The 19692-nt window shown below is 45.6% G+C and overlaps 2 protein-coding genes across 5 annotated transcripts in view; one reads left to right on the top strand and one right to left on the bottom strand.

Annotated features, from left to right (window-relative positions):
• The window catches only part of ZNF609 (zinc finger protein 609), a 70086-nt gene extending 66627 nt beyond the window's left edge, over positions 1–3459 (top strand). For all 4 annotated transcript variants that reach the window (XM_060689439.2, XM_087878245.1, XM_087878244.1 and 1 more), the window contains exons 7-10: positions 180–355; positions 671–881; positions 1028–1106; positions 1877–3459. In XM_060689439.2, the coding sequence (XP_060545422.2) occupies positions 180–355; positions 671–881; positions 1028–1101 (461 nt within the window). In that variant the 3' untranslated portion in view covers positions 1102–1106; positions 1877–3459. The remainder of the gene's footprint in view (positions 1–179; positions 356–670; positions 882–1027; positions 1107–1876) is intronic.
• Positions 3460–5235: 1776 nt separating this feature from the next.
• On the bottom strand, positions 5236–19670 carry OAZ2 (ornithine decarboxylase antizyme 2). The gene is given in 6 exon segments (XM_034432626.3): positions 5236–7720; positions 8656–8741; positions 10225–10400; positions 11598–11678; positions 11680–11755; positions 19500–19670. Coding segments are annotated over 6 exon segments (579 nt in total). The 5' UTR covers positions 19520–19670; the 3' UTR covers positions 5236–7580.
• Between the last annotated feature and the right edge of the window lie 22 nt (positions 19671–19692).

Genomic DNA, 19692 nt, shown 5'->3' with positions numbered 1-19692 from the left:
AACCAGAAGACTGGGTGGAATGACATCTCCTAAAACTTCTCCTACTGCCAACCTTGAGTCAAAGCCTTTCCTTTTCTCATCTTTTCCCTGTAGAATGTATGACGTCAGTTGGTTTCTTTGGGTGGCTGGCTCTTCTGACAAACCCAGGGTAGAAATGCTGACTGGTATCTCTCCCGCAGGCTCTTACCTTCCTTCCAGCTACTCATTCTCCCCGTACGGCAGCAAATCCTCGGGAAGCGAAGAGAGCGAAAAATCTCGAGCTAGTCCTATTATCGGCTGTAAATCCAGCTCTGAATCCAAGGCCCTGGACATCTTGCAGCAACACGCCAGCCACTACAAGAGCAAATCCCCAACGGTGAGTTTATTTGGTGCTGCATTAACTAGTTCTCAGCGCTGGGCCTTTTGGTTAAGTCTGGCTCAGAACCTGTGGCTCTTCTCTCATGGATCCTACCATGATTGGACCAGAACCTGTGGCTCTTCTCTCGTGGATCCTACCATGATTGGAGGAGATGATGATGCACTTGTCCTGCCTGGTGGCTGGAGTTTACAGGGACTGGAGAAATCCAACAATTGCAAGGCAGCGTCAAAAATCTGCCCAGGATGGCCTGCCATTCCTTACAGATTCATGTTTGGGCCTTCAAACCCGTCTGTTTTTCTGCTTACCGTACAGATAAGCGAGAAGGCCTCTCAGGAGCGCAGCGGCTGCGGGATAGGAGGAAGCAGCGCAGGCTGCAGCAGCCTAGGGGGAGCCAGTGGCGCTGAGAGAAGCGTTGACCGGCCTCGCTCCTCCCCTTCACAGCGTCTGATGTCTACGCATCACCATCACCACCACTTGGGCTACTCATTGCTCCCAGCCCAGTATAACTTGCCCTATGCAACAGGTGAGTGCTTCTGCAGAGAGGGGTGTGATTTGGGAGTGGGGCGGGGGTCAGGATTCCAAATTCAGTTTTTATTGATTGATTCAATTTATGTAGCCACGTTTGTGGTTTTAACGGTCTTTGGGGATATCTTTGCTGTTCCTCTACAGGTCTTTCGTCTACAGCCATTGTTGCCAGTCAGCAAGGTCCTGCTCCTTCCCTCTATCCCCCACCCCGAAGGTGAAAATGGTAAGGACACCCGAACACACCTGCCTTGGTGGCTGTGGGGAGGAACAAGGGCGACGGTTTCATTGCTGGCTTCACCCCCCTTCAGATTCTAGGAAGAGCATCACTTATAAACCAAAGGGGACTGGCAACATATAAAGTGGCTTCAGCACCCTTATTTTCTTGTGGCAAAGTCCTAAGTAAAGAATCCAGTTGTGGCACAGGTGACAGCTATGGAACTGTCTTCGTCCCCACATTATTCTACCCCAGATGTATCTGTACCTCCTGGCCCCCAATTGAGACCTGCTTTCCTATTGTCTACGGAGATTCTCAGGTCATAGTTGTCCCAAAGGTGCTTTTCCAAAAGGCAACTGGACTTTCTTGTCATCATTTTTTTTTTTTTTCCTTCAAAAATGTTTTACTTCTCATCCAAGAACCTGACCAGAACTGAAGAAGCTTCTTGGATGAGAAGCAAAATGTTTTCAAGAGGAAAAACAAGAAGAAGAAAGTCCAGTTGCCTTTCGGAAAAAGCACCTTTGGGACTGCTTTCCCATTGTTCGGTTTTGATAAAATTAAAAATTGGGCCATGGCCGTAAGACTTAGCATTGCTTGCAGTCGCTTCTCTTAACCACAGAACTGCCCACTTCCTAGTTCTAAGCCCACCTGCTGCTCCAGCTGGGAAGGCCAGATCTCCCAAGTCCACCTTCCCAGCTGCTGTTACTCTGGCTCCACCCTGTGGCTGAGATTGAGTTTGCTGACAAACATCCCCCCCCCCCCTTTTCTCTTCTCAACAGGACATGACTGATAAGGTAACCCGGGCTGTACCAAGATATGTGACTGGCTCACATGAGGAAGCGCTGGAAACTGCATTAAGACATCAGTTGAATGGTGTTGATTGTTCTGCTTGATGGTCCTGCCACAGTGTGATGCAGACTCTGCCCCTCCCCTGTTCAACACACACATACACACACGCTGAGCCCCATACGAGTTGAGTTATGGAGCTGGGACTTGCCGAAATATTTATTCATCTGACTTGGGGTGACTGGCCGTTTTCCAGAACTCTTCTGGGAAAGAGGACGGGGACCGTGGGCCAAGCAGCGTGACATCACAGGACCTTTGGAAATACGTTGGGGAGGAAGAGCGCCTGAGTTTTCAGTTCCACTCAAGGCTCCCTCTTGTTCCTGGGCTGCAGCCGAGAAAGCTATTCCAGAATTGGCCGAAGAGAACGTCCAGATGGTGGGTTTGGGGGTTCTTTTTTTTTTTTTTTTCCCTCAACTCTTTTCATTGGTGAGAACTAGTCACTTGGCACAAGCAGGTAGGTGGACTCTCGCAAAGAGCACCGGAAAGACGAGGCCCTCCTGCCTCACGCTGGCCTGGGGAAACAGGGGAGGAAGCAGGGAGGCCACCAGGCCTGCCACCAGCCCGAGTCATGTCAGGAACGGTTATCGAACTTCTCTGTAGCACTTTGCCTTGGGGCCTGCTGCTCTCCGAAAGGCCGTCCCACCAGCCGTTTTTCTAACCCCTCTCCCTGCTGGCGGGACTCGCGTGTGGCAAGGCAGCGGCTGCTTTGCTCCCCGGCACAAACAGCCTCTCAGTACCGCTACAATATGGCCTTTGGGCAGGCTGGTCCTGCTTCTGTCGGGCCCCACCCACCCACGGTGGCCCAGCAGTCAGGTGGCTCCTCTCTGCTTGAAGGGCGCCTGTCGCTCCTGTCTTCCCCAGCCCTTTGCACAGAGGAAAGGAAGCCTGGCTGCCACAGCGTGGCATGATCGTCTGGGCAGGGCTGCTTGATTTTTCAGGCCCTTCCCCACGCCTGGAAAACCCTCCCTTCCCGGCAAGGAACGAAGCTAAGGGCTGGCTGGGCCCTGCAGTTTTGAAATAACCAAGTTTTGACCTTGCTGAGACCACGAGGGCACACCTAGTGACCCGCCAGCCTCCTGCAGAGCCCTGCTGCGGGTTGCAGCTTCTACACGGGTAAGCAGGCAAGAAGCAGTTCCCTCCTGCTGAATGCCCCCTGGGCTGGCAACAGTTGCTAGTCCCCGTGCAGAACAGAGGCCCCTTTCTGTGCGTTGCCGGATCTTTGCCTGGCCGTCTCTCTCGTTCCCTGCCCCTTGCCAGTGCCCTCAAGGGACCCATCTGACTGGAGCTCTGCCCCCCCACCCCCTTCCCCTTGTTTCCTGCAGGCCTGTCAGTTGGAAGGGTAAAGGAGGCCCAGCCTTGCCCTCCCCAAGCTGACTCTTAAGGAACGGGTGCTGTACGTGTGTCTCGGCGGTGCAACTTCCCAGCTCTTGTCTTTCTGTTCCCGTCTGTATGTTTGCGCGAGGCCACCCTCTGCCTCTTGGACTTTGTATATACTGTAAAAAGGAATTGTTTGAAATTTGTCAGGGTTTTTTTTGTCTAACCCCCCCCCCTCCCTTTCCCAAGCTCGAGGTCTCACGGAGCTTCGTCAGAGTACCTGGGGGAGGGAGGGGGCAGCAGAGGCTGCTTTATCTCCGGCACAAGTCTCCTTTGACAGAGATTCCCACTGTCTTAAAAGCACATTGCGCAGTGTTGCCGTGTGGCATTCTCTCTCTGCCCTTCTGGCACTTGCTTGCCCTTCCGCATCTTCTGCAGGGAGGAGGCCTTCCAAGAGTTGCCTTAGAACCATGACCTAGGACAGGGGTCTCCAAACTTGGCAACTTGGAAGACTTGTGGACTTCAACTCCCAGAATTCCTCAGCCAGTTTTGCTTGAGGAAAGCCGGCTGAGGAATTCTGGGAGTTGAAGTCCTCAAGTCTTCCAAGTTTGGAGAGCCCCTGAACTAGGATCTCTCTAAACCCAGACGAGAGGCCGCCCTCGAAGGCAAGAACGTTGGGAGGTTGCAAGCCTTCTCTTAGCAGCGTAGTCCTGTAAGAAAGTTCAATAGCAAGAGTGAACGCTCACCCACCTTGATATGGGTCTTATGAATTCGTGACTCAGGTAGGCACAAAATACAACAGCCAAAATACGAGCCGTGCAAACTCCTGACGAGAGGTGCGGCGTCAGTGAACAAACCTCAGGGTACCTACTTTGAGGGGGGAGGCCTTTACAGAAGCACCATTGTTGTAGCAAGCTCTTGTCAAAATTGAGATAAGGAGTCCACTCCAGTTTTCTTTCGGGCCCGACTTTATGCTCCTGACCTTACTAGGTAAGGTAATTCGTATAAGAAATGGCCTACCTCAGCAGCAGGATCCTTGCCCTGTTGGGTGCATGCGAAGCTTTTGGCCTTTTGTTTGTATTGGTGTTAGTGTATTGCTGTTGTTGTTGTTTTTTTTAAAAAAAAATACAGATAGTCATATTTGTGTTAAAAAAAATTATTTAACTGACGTTAGTGCACCTCCCAACTTGTGTTAAGGGCTAGAAATACATTTTCAGGTTCCAAGCTGCTTCTGCAGTTGTGCAAGTTACACGGAGGTCGCGCATTAGTGGCCTGGGCAGCTGGATCAATCTAGTAAGCAGACAGCTCTTTGCAGCCTACTGTTCACTAGGGATCCCCCCCCCCTTTGCAGAACCTCCTGAGTGGAGAATTAAAAACCAAAGATATAGTCTAGAGCAGTGTTTCTCAACCTTGGAAGCTTGAAGATGGGTGGACTTCAATTCCCAGAATCCCCCAGCCAGCGGTGCTGGCTGGTGGATTCTGGGAGTTGAAGTCCACCCATCTTCAAGCTACCAAGGTTGAGAAACACTGCTCTAGAGGAAAGCATAAGCCAATGTTAAAAAAAAAAACCAGGAGTGGAAATGGTGGGGAAATGTTTCATGCTACTCTCTCAAATATTGGTATTTCACAAAACAAATTAACGTTTGGCCCTTTCCAGTCTGGTATTCCACAGATAAATAGAACTGCAGATGAGGATAGGCACAAGGGGTGTCGAGTTCAATCCTTTGGGTAACAACTCAGTCTGAGGATGTGCCTGGGAACTGAATAAGAAGCCATGTTTTTTTCACCTTTCATGCCAATTCAGTTGTCATATGGCTTTTAACGTAGGTCATAAGCAAAGGGCAAAAAAGCTGGGCTCGTGGAAGATATCTATATATCCAAACCCTCCCAAAAAGGCTTTTGAACCAAGGCACTATATAGGATATTTTATTGGCTCATCTAATATCCACTGCAAGGAAGTTGTAACAAGCCGAGAATATTCATGAGCAACAACTTTATTCTGCAAACTGGGTATCATTATGGCTAAAGTTCAACTAAATGCGTTTTCTTTTTTTCCTACACTCAGAATGAGATAAATACCGGTAGTAACAAATGAGGGGAAGAAAATTTGGTAGCACTAGTGAATATTTTTATTCTCTGCCAAATATGTACCTTCCTAAATAGAACAAGCTTGTAAATGTAACAATGGGGAGAAGAATTTTTTCCCTTTTTCTCAAAAATTGCATTTTGAATAGCCCTTGATCAAAGACTCTGAATTTTATTGAACTATTTCCTGGGTTCTGTAGAAATGTCTTTAAATATGATTTTGTCCCTCTAAAGATTAATTAGAGTTGGATGAAAGGAACTGAAAAGCAGTTCTTGTAACACACTGAAGCAAAAGAAAATGGGGACATTATGAAGCTTGAATTTAAAAAGCTACAATTCTGTTGTATAGGCTAGAAATCTGGAAAAAACCAGTAAGCACAAATATTTTAAAGATTAAGAGGCCAGTATAATTTAGGATCTAGCTGGCCTATGATGGCCACAGCCAGGAAAGCAAGCAGAACAAGTGAGGTATCGTTTTTAGATGTCATAATTTGCAAGGGCAATATATTCAGGAATTTAAATTTAAAGACAGAGAAGTAGCCTCATCAGTCAAAAGGTGTGGTGAGTGTAGAAGCCAACTTTACCAGCTGGTAGTCTGTCCAACTGGTGTATAATTCTTGGCTCAATGAGTTGTTGGTTCATGTCACAAGATGGTTTTCCCTTAACTGGACAGTGCAGATTAAATCGCTTATTAAATAGCCAGGTAACCCTAAAAGACAAACCTATGTGAGGAGTATCTTCCCTTCCATTGTCTACCTATTCCATTATCTTTTTTCCCTTCCATTATCAATAGGTTATTGCAATAAATGTTCAGGTTATGGCTAATATTAAAGCCTGCAGTTGTGAGATCTGGCATTTTACGAGCAAAAATTGTGAGATGATGCAGAGAGTTTTGTTTTATCCTCATGATAATCAGTCCTATGTTGTCCCCCACTCCCTGCCCCCATCCCGGTACAGAAACCAGCCAAAGATCTGATATGAGATACTCCCCTCCAACCAGCAGGCGCTTAAAAGGCTGAAAAATAACTTATGCTGCCCTAAAATGCAGTGAGGCAAATCAAGACACAGACTATAACTGGATACTAAGAAGAATTTCCTCCAAAGAGGCAGCAGCTTATGGTGCATCCCCAGGTGTTTGGGTTTTTTTTAGGGTTTCCCTTCCATGATAGCCAGATGGCTCCCATTTTGCACAAGATGAATGCCAAAGAAGCGAAAAGTGCTTTGGATAACACAAGTAAATAAGACAAAAGAGTTTTTAGAATTGTATATTGTGAATGAAGTTTGAAGGAACTGGCTGTTTTAAAAGAAAGCATGATAGCAGTCATCTAATATTCCCAGGGGGGCATTTGAAGGAAGGATGAGGAAAGGAGATCTCAATTACATGAACTACTTTTAAGGAAACGTCTCCGATGCATTTTGAGGACGCATAAGATGGAAGTCTAATTAAGTGTCAAAATCAAGTTGCCTAAGGTTTTTCGGAATCCATAGACTTCAGTGTGGGGGCCAGACAGTCTTCCAAAAAATAAAGGGAGGGGGAGCTTGATTTGACTTGATTCTCTCTCCATTTCCCCAGAAAAGGGTGGCAATGCACTTCAGAAGCAAGGCCAGCTTTGCACCCTTCTTTTATCCCCTCCTCCTCCTCCTCCTCAATGAAGCTGCGCTAGAGTTAATACTAACCTAATAAAGCTGGAAAGAGGATAAAGAGTTTCTCGGAACCCCAGAGGTATTGGTTAACCCAGTGGTGCCGTCATCTATTTGCCAAGAAAAGAAAAGAAAAAGCGAATGTTCCTCATATTTCCACACTCAAAACATCCCCCTGCTTAAGAGTCTGAGTGAACATATAAATATGCATTTGAAATGAAAGCCAAATATCCAAACTAATAGATAAGCCCAACATGTATGTAACAAGGAACTGAGGCTTCTCCCTCTCTCCGTCTGTGTGGGCTCCGTAGCCACCGGGTGGCCGGGCAGATGTCTTCGCTAGGCTTAACAGCGGGCCCCAGACCTCCATTTACCTTCCATTTACTATTGTGCAATTACATGTGCAGACTTTATATTATTCGCTAGGTAACACATTTCAATGGAAAAGTCAACTCAGAAGATATACAGGTCACTCTAACAATAAGAAATGCAGTTTCAGTCCAGAAGAATTTTGTTTTCCCTTTCCTCAGAAGAGGCCTTTTAGCCCCCTCTCGTCCTTGAAGCATGTCCAGGCCCCACTGAAATGCTGCACTAGGTCTAATCGTCATCATCATCATCGGAAGAGACCTGATCCAGGGGGTAGACCATGAACAACACATCTGGCCGTGATGGGACACAAGGATGACCAGGCCTCACAATTTCAAAACCCAGAAAACTGAATGTCTTCAGTAACGGAGCTGCCAAAACAAGAAGAAAATGTGCAAGATCAGATAAATACAAAGCCAATGCTCTGAATCTCTTGTTTACATAGGGCACAACACAATTGTTGTTTCCCAAACCAGCCCTATCCTTCGTGTAACTTGTGCAGCCCGTCCTAATTTTCTGTCCTGTGTTGCAAGACAATTGGTAACTGGCCCTAGAATACAGGTAGCCCTCGACTTACAACCACAATTGAGCCCAAAATTTCTGTTGCTAAGTGAGAAATCGGTTAAGTGAGTTTTGCCCCCATTTACTTGCCACATTTGTTAAGTGAATCACAGCAGTCCTTAAGTCAGTTACACGGCTGTTAAGTGAATCTGGCTTCCCCGTTGACTGCTTGTCGGAAGGTTGCAAAAGGCGATGGATCACATGACGCTGGGATATTGCAACGGTCGTAAATATGAATCCGTTGCCAAGCGCCTGAAATTTTGATCATGTGACTAATGGGGATGCTGCAACAGTCGTGTGAAAAATGGTCATAAGTCACCTTTTTTAATGCCGTTGTAACTTCAAATGGTCACTAAATGAACCGTTAAGTCGACTACCTGTATGCTGTCCAATCAATCAATCAATTCATCAAAGTCACATTATGAACAAAGGTGAGTTTGCTCTGCTCGTGATGAGGGCTGCAAGTGGCCCAAGCCATGCGCAGCACATCAAGACAGGTGCGATACTGCTTGTTGTCATTCAGCAGATACTCCAATGTGGAATCCTGACTCTTATCACAGAAATTTAATGGGGAGAGAAAATTACGCTGGCAATTTAAGTCTCTATCGGTAGCAATTATACCCTGAATCGTTAGTACTCAACTGGAAGGAGAAAATCCACACCCACGAATGAGAATGAATGAGAGACCCAATTTTTGCTGCTAACGTTTGCCTGCGTGAAAGAACGAGAGGATGGGAGCACTTACCTCTGTCTTCTCTGCTTTTTCGAAAGCAAATAAAGACATAACTTGCTTTCATTTTCTCTTCAGCAAATTCTAACAGCGCTAATAATCTGGCAGGTGGGGAGAAAAGAGAAGGTTACACTCAGCTAAACTGCTAAATAATTCCATCATGTTCATCTCGGATGGTGTGTCCCTGCAATCGTTCCCCCAGTGTCGGTACTGATCAGTGGTGGAATTCAAATTTTACTACCTGTTCTGTGGGTGTGGCAAGGGAAGGATACTGCAAAATCTCCATTCCCTCTCCAGAGGGAAGGATATTGCAAAATCTCCATTCCTACCCCACTCGGAGGCCAGCCAGAGGTGGTATTTGCCAGTTCTCCGAACTGCTCAAAATTTCCGCTACCGGTTCTCCAGAACCTGTCAGAATCTGCTGGATAGCACCCCTGGTACTGATACTTGGGCAAGAAAGACTCTGCGGAGGAAAACAGGCTGCACAGTACGTGGGGAAGGGAAAGGAAAGTTGGTCAAGATACTAACCACGCATGCCTGCTGAGTGGTTGGTTATTTGCACAGCAGGGGAGCACAGCTGTGTAAAACAGAAATCCAAAGAGGAAATGGGGACATTTACAGAATAGAGTTGGAAAGGACCTTAAAGGTCTTCTAGTAACACTCCCTGTTCAGGCAGGAAATCCATAACATTTCAAGTACTGAGGTCTGGATTTAAAGTTTGCATTTGAAATGCAGACCAGTAGATGGTTATCACAAGAGACATCCTATGGAATGTGTCCAGGGAGGGGCAAGGGGTCTCCTACTTCAGGCCAAGCTACGTCCAACTCCGAGGCAGTGGGCTAGGAGATGGATGTATAATCCATAACCTTGGAGGGGATAAATGAACCCAACGCCTACATAACCATCTCTCTTTGCAGCTAGCCTTAAACAAATACTAAGCTATATAACAATCCTCTGTGGGTGCCTGCCTGCGTTAGGGAATAGTGTCACATTGCAGATGGTTTTCAGGTTATCCATTTAATAGCCTTATAGAAATTACCTGGCACAGGACAAACTGCTCTTCTCGCTTTGGTCCAAGGCTATCTTTGCTAACTGATCGAGCAAGTAGCAGATCAACAAGGTTTTAATCGGAGGCGGAAAGCAGCAGAGATTTTAACTTAGAAGGGATTTTGTTAACATCCATTTTAATTATAACTTCCAAGCTGCTTATTTTAGCTGGCTATAATTAATCAGTTATGCAATTGTACTTAAAGCACGCTGACAGGGGAAATTCCGCCGATCAAAGAATTATGACAAAAGGAAAGAATAAACTAGCTGAAGCCTCTTTATAACTGAAAGGCTCTAGCCTGCTTAATCCAAAGGGAAAATGTAACAGCGTGAGCTTTTTTTGGACGGCAAATCAATATTCAGCGGCAGGACTGATGCTTCCCCACCCCCCCACCCCCACCTTCAAAATACTAGGAGCTTAAAGAGAGATAAATCTGTGCACAGCACTTGTAGGAGAAGTCAGGCGCCCGCAACCTGTTCCTATTGGTGATTATGTTCCTTGGGGCGTAATCTGTGGGAGTCTTGCACATGTCTTACCCTTCTTTGCTCCCTTCAGCTAATAAGCCATCAGGAATTTCCACAAAAAGACTCTGATTGGATAGCACTGCATCCCAGGAGGAGACCTTTACTTCCGTAACTTTGTACTGGAAGTGGACAATATGTGGTTTCCCATCATGCACTGGAAGATCTTGGTTAACAGTGAGCTTCTCATCCTTTAAGAAAGGGGAAAAGACATTTTTCAAGGGTTAGAACAAGTAAAGAGCAGTAAGTTCCCCGATTTCTCATTGCTATGGGAACCAACCAAAGCTGCTGCTATTTAAAGAACAATCGTAAAGCTTCAACTCGCTGTACTCAATGACCAACTGAAGTCCTATCTCCTGGGCAATCTCCAATAGGTACCCCAATTCATTCAAAGAAACGGAACAAAATTCACGTCTTCAAAAACGCTTACACTAACAGAAACGGTCTTAGGAAAACCTAGCCTTGGCTAGCCAAAGAATTGTGTCGATATATTACAAGCACAATCCTTGATAGCTGCTCCATCTTACACTTTGCAAGACAGGAATTGGGAAACCAACCGTAAAGCAGCTTTAGAAAAATAAGAGAAAAAAACTTGGCCTTTGCAGATTTTTCATAAGCAAAACCAACCCAGAATACTATCCCACTTCTAAGAATCCAGAATACTATTCCATCTCTAAGCCTCATAGCAATGTTCCTTTTGATGGGGCAGCCAAATCGTGTGGATGTAACAGCTCATTGATGCTTCAGGTTCAAAAGAGACCCTTCTTGCCAACACAAAAGGAAACCTCTCTTTTAATACCTATAAAGTTGTCCCTAGGTAGTTCTACACTGTCCAGAAATTTCATTGTTGGAAGCTTCTTCATTTGCCTCATTATTTTTGCCACCCAAGTTATAAGATATTTAGGAGCCTGTGATTCAGTACTCGCTTTGTAAGCGTTGTGGAAACAGAGCTCCAGGGAGAAGCGCAGTTGGATGATTACCGAAGATCACCCTAGGGGGGAAAATTGGAACCCATACTTGTTTTCTTCCTTATGTGTACTCAAAAATCTACACCGACTGACCTGATGCAAAGCACCCTTTCATTATATTTTCTCACATGTTGGATTCTTTTTTCTTTTTTAATGTAAGAAGGCAATTAACACCGAGAGGTGCCAGAAAAAGTACCAGAAGTCACTTATTTAAAAAGATCTCCAAGGCAACCAGCCCCCAAAATAATGAGCTTCCAGAAGTAGCGTGCTTGATTTACACAGTGCTGTGAAGGGGGGAGGGGGGGGACAACGGGGTGGGGGACGGACAGAAACGAGAAATATTCAGAGTGTTCTTGACAGTTTCTACGAAGCGAAGTCGTCTCGCAGCAAAAAGCCCAGGAGATGCGGAATTAGGCTCACCTTATATATCAAAGCTGAAAGAGAAGGATCCCTGCCAACCCCTCGCCCACCGGGGATCTTCGACAGTGGGTGAGGGGCATCAGGAGCACCACAGAGGCCCTGGAACAATGTGCCTGCAGCACGGTACTTGGGGGCAGTTACTCAAAGGTAAGATACTCCTGGAAAGAAAAAGAGCACCAAGGTGAGAACCACAAACCCCAGCAAGGTTCAAACGAGGCTCGGGAGCGCAAAATCCTTGTGGTTGGCCACTAAATCAAGCTAAAGGCAGGAGGCCCTCGCAGGAGATCATCTGAGCAGTTCCATTTTTCAGCTGGCCGAGTGACCGTAAGGGCATGATTCAACTACGCTACATTTTTCAACAAAACAGCAGAGCAACAAGGTGTTTCAAAAAAGGGGGTTTTGGTTACTTATTTTCCAGGTAATAAGCCAAGGCTGTTGCAACGTTCAACCTTGCAATATCTTATTTTAATATTTAGGCGATGCGCCACCCACGTTATCTGCCGAGCGAAGAATGTTTCAATGCTTTTGTGTCCTACACTGCAGTGTTTTTCTCAAGCTCGGCCACCTTTCAGATGGGTGAACTTCAGTTCTCGGAATTCCCCTGGGGGAATTCTGGGAGTTGAAGTCCACCCACCTTAAATCTGACAAGGTTGAGAAATAACTGCTATACTGCATTCATCTCATGCTTTTGATTATCCTATTTTAATTACAGCCTTGTAAAGGGTTTAAATCTCAATCTGGCAGCAAAGATACAATAGGTATTAGCAGGGCCCCTCCCATGCCACACCCTGTCTCAATATAACATCTACACAGGTGCAGCTGGCTGCAATGTCCTTTGTACTGGTGCCGAGACACACACTTTCGGCGCTACTGATGTTTTGCAAAAACAGACACTGTAATTTCTCATTTCTCCCAACAGGCCACGAGGCTAGCTATAATCCAAGATGCACAACATTGCTTATCTCATACCAGGGTTTTATGTGTTATTGTTCCTTTTGCTCAGAACTAGGAGTTATCTTTAAAGACATTCTAAGAAAACACCTGCAAACTCATGCTGTATTTTCTAAACTCTGTAGACAAAACAAGCAGAATCTGGGATGAAAGGGGTATCATTTTATGGTCTCTTTCTGGTATCACTTTACAGTCTCTCTCACAGCCTCCAAAACCAGTTCAAACATGTGTTGATGCCAGCTGCACATACAGATAGTCCTTGAATTACAAGAGTTCATTTAGTGACTAGAATTGAATTGAATTGAATTCAATTCTTTATTGGCCAAGTGTGACTGGACACACAAGGAATTTGTCTTTGGTGCATATGCTCTCAAGTTACAACGGCACTGAAAAATGTGACTTATGACCACTTTTCACAGTTACGATCTTTGCAGCATCCCCATGATCATGTGATCATCTTTTGCAACCTTCTGACAAATAGCCAATGGGGAAGCCAGATTCACTTAACAACCGGATTACTAACTTATCCACTGCAGCTATTCCCTTAACTGCGGCAAGGAAGGTTGTAAAATGGGGCGAAACTCACTTAACAAATGTCTCAATTAATCACCGAAATTTTGGGCCCCAATTCTGGTCCCAAAGTTGGGGAGCACCTGTACTTTGCTGCCTGAACAGGACACCTGGATCAAGAACCTCCTTGGCAATCCTGATTTTCAAAACTGAGGCTTGAGGAGGCTGGCCTGTTCTTATACAACAGACTCAACTGCCTTTTAATGGAACACAATTAAAATAGGCAGCAGCAACACCCAACCGAGTGCTAAATTGGAAGTCAAGCAGCTTGTGCACAACAAGAAGAACAAAATCGTTTCTTTTTAATCCCAAATCCACTCTGCCCATTCAGTGATACAAAGCAGCTGCAAACGAGGCTGCTAGCAAAGGAGTTTGCACACAACCGACTTTGGCCCGTCTTCATCATCCACATTCGCTGCAATAATTGACTGGAAAAACAGCCCTTCTGTCAGGCTGGTGTCTGGCAGAGACTGGGAAAGCATAATGCTAGACTGTTTTGTTTTTGTTTTGGGTTTTTTTTGTCCACCCCTCCCCACCGTAGCCTCCAATACAGCTGGCAGATGTGCTTGTTTTCTCCACTCAACAATACAGCATTATTGTTGCTCCAGAGGAAGCTTGAATAACCAAGTAGAGCCATGAAAATTAAGATTCCCACCATCAACTACCAGCAGGAAGCAGTTCATTCTTCCTGGATCAAAGCCCTTAACAAGGGTGTCCAACCTTGGCAACTTTAAGACTTGTGGACTTCAACTCTCAAAATTCCCTCTGACAGTCTTAAAGATGCCAAGGTTGGACACCCCTGATAATAATAATGATGATGATGATGATGATGGATAGAATCAAGATGACGTGAAGTGTTAATAACACTTTATAATGCCTTGGTAGGGCCACACTTGGAATACTGCATCCAGTTTTGGTCACCACGATGTAAAAAAAGATATGGAGACTCTAGAAAGAGTGCAGAGAAGAGCAACAAAGAGGATGAGGGGACTGGAGGCTAAAACATATGAAGAACGGTTGCTGGGATTGGGTATGTCTAATCTAGTGAAAAGAAGGACTAGGGGAGACAGGAAATTTGCATTGGCATCCTTCAGTCTCAAAACACTATGGTATCATGTTCTGGAAAGAGGTCCTAAAACAGCATCTAGTGTGACTAAAAAGGCCAATTCAAGAGTGCCAATCTCTTAGCTGCCCAATGAGGTACAATGACCTCTCCCACCGACGAAAGTGGCCCTGGCGTCACGCTCTACGCCAATCAAGTAAAGGCTTATACCGGTAACTGCCATTTCCCGTGTTGTTTCAATGCTGTATGCAAAGCTGGAGTGTCCTCTCCAGAGGACGAGGCCTGGGTACAAACTGCTTCCGGAACAGGATAGCAGTCTTCCAATATCTCAGGGGTTGCCACAAAGAAGAGGGAGTCGAGCTATTCTCCAAAGCACCTGAGGGCAGGACAAGAAGCAATGGGTGGGAACTCATCAAAGAGAGAAGCAACCTGGAACTAAGGAATTTCCTGACAGAACAATTAATCCGTGGAACAACTTGCCTCCAGTAGTTGTGAATGCTCCAAAAGTTTTGGAGCTTCTGGAAGTTTTTAAGAAGATATTGGATAACCATTTGTCTGAAGTGGTGTAAGATTTCCTGTCTAAGTAGGGGGTTGGACTAGAAGACCTCCAAGGTCCCTTCCAACTCTTGTTATTCTATTCTATTCTATTCTATTCTATTCTATTCTATTCTATTCTATTCTATTCTATTCTATTCTATTCTATTCTATTCTATTCTATTCTTGATTGATTAATCCCACATAACTCTACTGACTAGGACAAAAACTCCTTGCGATGCATCCGATTCCATTCTGCAGTAGCACTAGCGGTTTACCAGTCAATTCCACCAATTATCTCTGAATGTCACATAATTTGTCTTAATACGGGGCTACATCCAGAAATGTTTTAAACAGCCTGACAACATAAATTATGTTTATTAATTACAATGAAAGATTAATAATCACAATGAGTCTTGCACACTTGCCAATATTGGCAAGTGTGCAAGACTTTTTCATTGTGATTACAATCACCACTGATGACTATGTGAACGTGAACTAATTTTCAAGGGTGGGTGTATGTATATGAAACACAGTTAAGCTCTTCCATTCCATAGTAATACCCACAATGTGCTAGTAGGATAGAGTAGGGGTATGTTTCAGTCAGCTAAAAAAAGAAAAGATACGGTAACTGATCTTGCAAAGATTTCAGAAACACAAGGTAGTATTTAACCAAATATTTTACTGATTATGGGATAGGGAGTCAAGGCGGGAGAATTAAACCCATGGGCTTTTGAGAGCATTACAAACATTCAGCCTTTCTGCCATCTATTTGTTCAGGGAATGCAAAGGTGGTGCCTCCAAGGTGCAAACAGGGAAAAAATTGAGAGAATTAAGCCCACCAGCCAGTCTTGTGGCTTTGTCAAGGAACACAAGGATGGCATTAATGGTGCAATTGAGATAAAAATCCGTCATTCTGAAAATGTGTCACGGATTTTGTAGGACAGTGTATGAAACAAGATTGGTTTGCAAGGTTAAGGGGAGTCCTAGTAAATGATAGCAATATCAGTTTGATTTTAGCTTCCTTACCACTGCTGACTCTTGCTTTGCATATTATTATTTAAAAAAAAAGAAGTTAACACCGTATTTATGCATAACGAAGAGCAGATTTCCTTTCTAAATGTATTATGAATGGTAAATTCCCAACCAGCAGGGTTTCATGTAATGGTTAAGGCATCAGACTACAAACTGGGAGACCAGGAATTCTAGTTCTGCCTTGGGCACAAAGCCAGCTGGGTGACCTTCAGCTAATTGCTCTTTCTCAGCCCCTGGGAAGGGGGAAACAAGGGCAAACCATTTCCGAAAAACCTTGCCAAGAAAATTGCAGGGATTTGTCCAAGAAGTCACCAGGAATTAACACTGACTCGAAAGCACCAAAAAAAACAAAACAAAAAACAGGGGAATAATTTGTTGGATGTAAATTCTGGATACTTTGGTCCCAATTACAAAAGGTACCGAATTGAGAAAAGAGGTGTAAAAATTATGAATTATCAACACGCTAACCAACTTACCGCATCGTACTGGCTGGCCTATATTTTCCTGTTTTGAACTGAGAACAAAGGTGCAGTCTTTTGAAAATCAAGTGTATGAATTATAAACATTTCCTGGCAGACACATGCCCAGCGTGGGAAACAGACTGATAAATACAAAGGATTGTATATAACTCACTAAAACAGAGTGGATGTTAAAACTCCCAAGGCCAAACTTCCTCTACAGTTTCAACTCCTTAAGCGCTGTATTTTCAAGCAGAGGAAAACCCAAGATAGAAAAAACAAGCATTTTGCAGATAGGGATAAAAGAAATCTGGCTGAACAATGAAAAACACATTTTATAGTTGCTATGCCAAACCTGATGGGTTTTTTTTTTCCAGCCAACGCATTAGTAGAAACAGATCTAAAATTACTTGGATCTGACACTTCGAAGAGGGAGGGACACTTGCAAATAAGTTTATGTGGAGTTTATAAACTGTATAGTTAAAAAAGGACCATTCCCACCCGTATTGCTAGCTAGGCCTCTGGAGAGATGGAATTACTTCACCGTTTACGTAACACCAAAGGTCTTTAAGTAGATTAGAAAACCCTCCCTGATGAGAGCTTTATGGGTAGGCAGCACCCAGATTTAACAATTAACCACTACCTCATATTCTGACCTGCGTTACATTTCAGATAAATTTAGGATCAGACCAAGAGGACTTTCATTTTTAAAGTTCACCAATTACTCATGGCCTCGATAAAATGAAGAAATTCTTCCTTGCAGTAACTGTAAATAAACAGCCTTCCTGTTTTGCAAACCATTTCAATCACACAGTGCTTGCCAATTAAAGTGAAAGCTTAACTTGCAAATATTTAGAGTCAAGATAAAACTTTCACCACCACCCCTTTCCTAAAGATAATTTAACGTTTTGTTTTGGAAGGAAGGAGAGCTGCATTTCTCTGAAAAACTGTTGCTGAAGGCACTTGAGCGAGTCTGATCCTTAAATTCAATTCTCAGCTTGGAAGATGCTCCTTCCACAAACTGTTAAAATAGCATTTTTATCACTTCAAATCCTTCAAACTGATGCAGACAGAATTCTGCCTTCGGTTCAGTAATATTAGGAAAGAAATTGTGCTTTTACGCAGACACAACTTTCCCTCCGCTCCCAAAACTGTCTTCAGATAAACACTTCTAGGAAACCTACACGATGCAAGGAAAATATATACAACACCTTCCAAAAATAATTACTGGCTTCCGACCAATGCAAAACTACTATATAATAAAAACCCCACAAAGTACGAATTGTCATGTTGGAAAAAGGCAAATCACCATAACATGAAACTGCTTATGCTTCTTGGAATCTTAAAACTATTTTGCAAACCTCATTCTTTCAACTGCAAAAGGTCGCAGGAGTGCACGGGGAATAAAGCAAGCCCATAGGTGCATTTGATCTTTTTCTCCATCCAGGTGACACAACTCCTTTCCATCTGTCCCCAATATAATGGTGACTTTCCATCAGGAGTTTGGCATGGAACGCCATCAACCAACCAACCAACCTACTTCTGGGAACAAAAGTAATTGCAGCATGTATAATCTTGGGTGTAGCTATGGCTGCTTTTATCGTAGGAAAATTCAAATCGGGGAAAGAGCCATTCTCCCAGAAAACATAGCCAATTTCAAAACACAAGCCCCCATCTTTTATTTTCCTAGCATAAAAGACAGAGCATGCTTCTTTTTTTTTTTAAAAAAGGCTCCTGTAGACCAGCTATTATCCATGCCAACATCTTCACATAGTAATATCATCTCAGCCTTCCTTTCTTCTTCCAAGGTCGGTCAAATGAATACCCAGATTGTTGGGGGGCAATATGCTGACTCTGTAAACCTCTTAGAGGGCTGTAAAGCGGTATATAAGTCTAAGAGCTATTGCTATCTATCCCACCCTGGGGAAACCTGGTTTCCATCAAGCACCAAACAGGGACTTCGCTGCTCTTGGGAAGGCCTCCAAAAGCACCTGACTTTGGACTTGAGCCTTTAATTTTCCGGGGGTGGGGGGGAGGAGAGATTGAAAAGCACCTAACTCCTACATCCTAGGCTGAGTCACAACAGACATGCCAATTGTTTAAATAAAATAAATATTAATATAAAATAAAATAAAAAAACAAGGTCTTCTCCCAATACAGAGAACAAGTTTTGGACCTCAGCCAAGGTAGTCCAAGCCACATCTTCCTTCCTTCCTTCCTTCCTCCACCTGTCGATTTCCACCTATTGTCCAGTCGTTCAGAGCTCCCTGGTCACTTCTGCAACCCAACCCTGCCTTGCTGTCTGGACCTTCACCAAGGGGGAAGGAAGGGGTGTCCCAGGATGCCCAGAAACGCCGCCCCTTCGCCCCCCTCTTTTGCCCAGATGAGTTTCTTTGTTAGCCAAAGCAGGATTTTGCACCCCCTCCCTCCTTCCTTTCCAGGGAAAACACCTGAGGCTTCCCTGGCACTCAACAGACCTGAAAGACAAACCTGGCCTCCCCACCAGTCCAGTCAACCCTTCCCTCCCTCCCTCCCTCCAGCTGGCCAGGAGAGCCCTAGAGCAGCCTTGCAACCCGAGGAAGCCCATTTGGTGGGAAATCCGTGGGCGACCACCCTGGGGGCGGGTTGGGGGAGGGAAGAAGCTAAAAAAGTGAAAGCTCTTTGCAACACAAGAGGAGCACGTAGGTGTAGGTGTGTATGTGCATGCATGCAAACGTGCTCCCAGCCTGGGCAAAAACAAAAAAACCGGGGGGGGGGGGAACAGCAGCCTCTTTCCTAGACTCCGGGGGTCCAAGGAGGTGGAGGGGATCCCCCCACCCCACCCTCTCTCCACCCACCTTCTCCCCCCCCCCCGGGCGGTGTGGACGTGCGGAGGAGCAGCAGCCCCGCCCCGCCCCCTCCGGCCTGCTGCTGCTGCTGTTGTTTTTGTTTCCTCTTCTTCTCTCTCGCCCCCCTCCCCAATTTTCATTCTCCCCTCCGTGCAAAGAGCCCCTCCCCCGGTGTGGGGGGGGAAAGAGCCCGAGGGAGGGGCAAGGAGCGACCTTCTTCTCCCTTCCCCCCCCTTTGCCTCCTCCTCCCCCCCTTCTCTTTGGAGAACCCCCCCCGCCCTTTCGCTTCCCCCTCCCCCCTCCTGATCCAGGCTTGCCAGCGTGGGAGGGGGGATGCTTAGGGAGCCCCCCCTAACCCCCCAAAAAAGGGGTGGCGGGGGGAGGGAGGGAGGCCTGGGCCTTGCCCCCTCCCCCCCCGCCCAGCCTCTCCTTTCTCCCCCCACTCCTCTCCCTCTCCCCGTACCTGTCCTGGGTGTTTATCATCCTCGGGGGTCGGGAGGAGGCGCTCGCTCTCAGCTCCTCCGTGGGCGAGCGAGGGCCGAGCTCCGACCGACTTGGGCTTGCTGGCGAAGGAAGCGAGAGCGAGAGCCGATGCCGCCGCCGCCACCGCCACCGCCGCCGCCGCCCGCCCCGTTACTCATCTGCATAGCCACGCC

This window comes from Pantherophis guttatus, chromosome 13, assembly GCF_059756535.1.
Source record: "Pantherophis guttatus breed Tessera chromosome 13, ASM5975653v1, whole genome shotgun sequence".
NCBI lineage: Eukaryota > Metazoa > Chordata > Lepidosauria > Squamata > Colubridae > Pantherophis > Pantherophis guttatus.
Note: the sequence above shows the minus strand (reverse complement) of the source record. Positions and strands in the feature narration are given on the sequence as shown.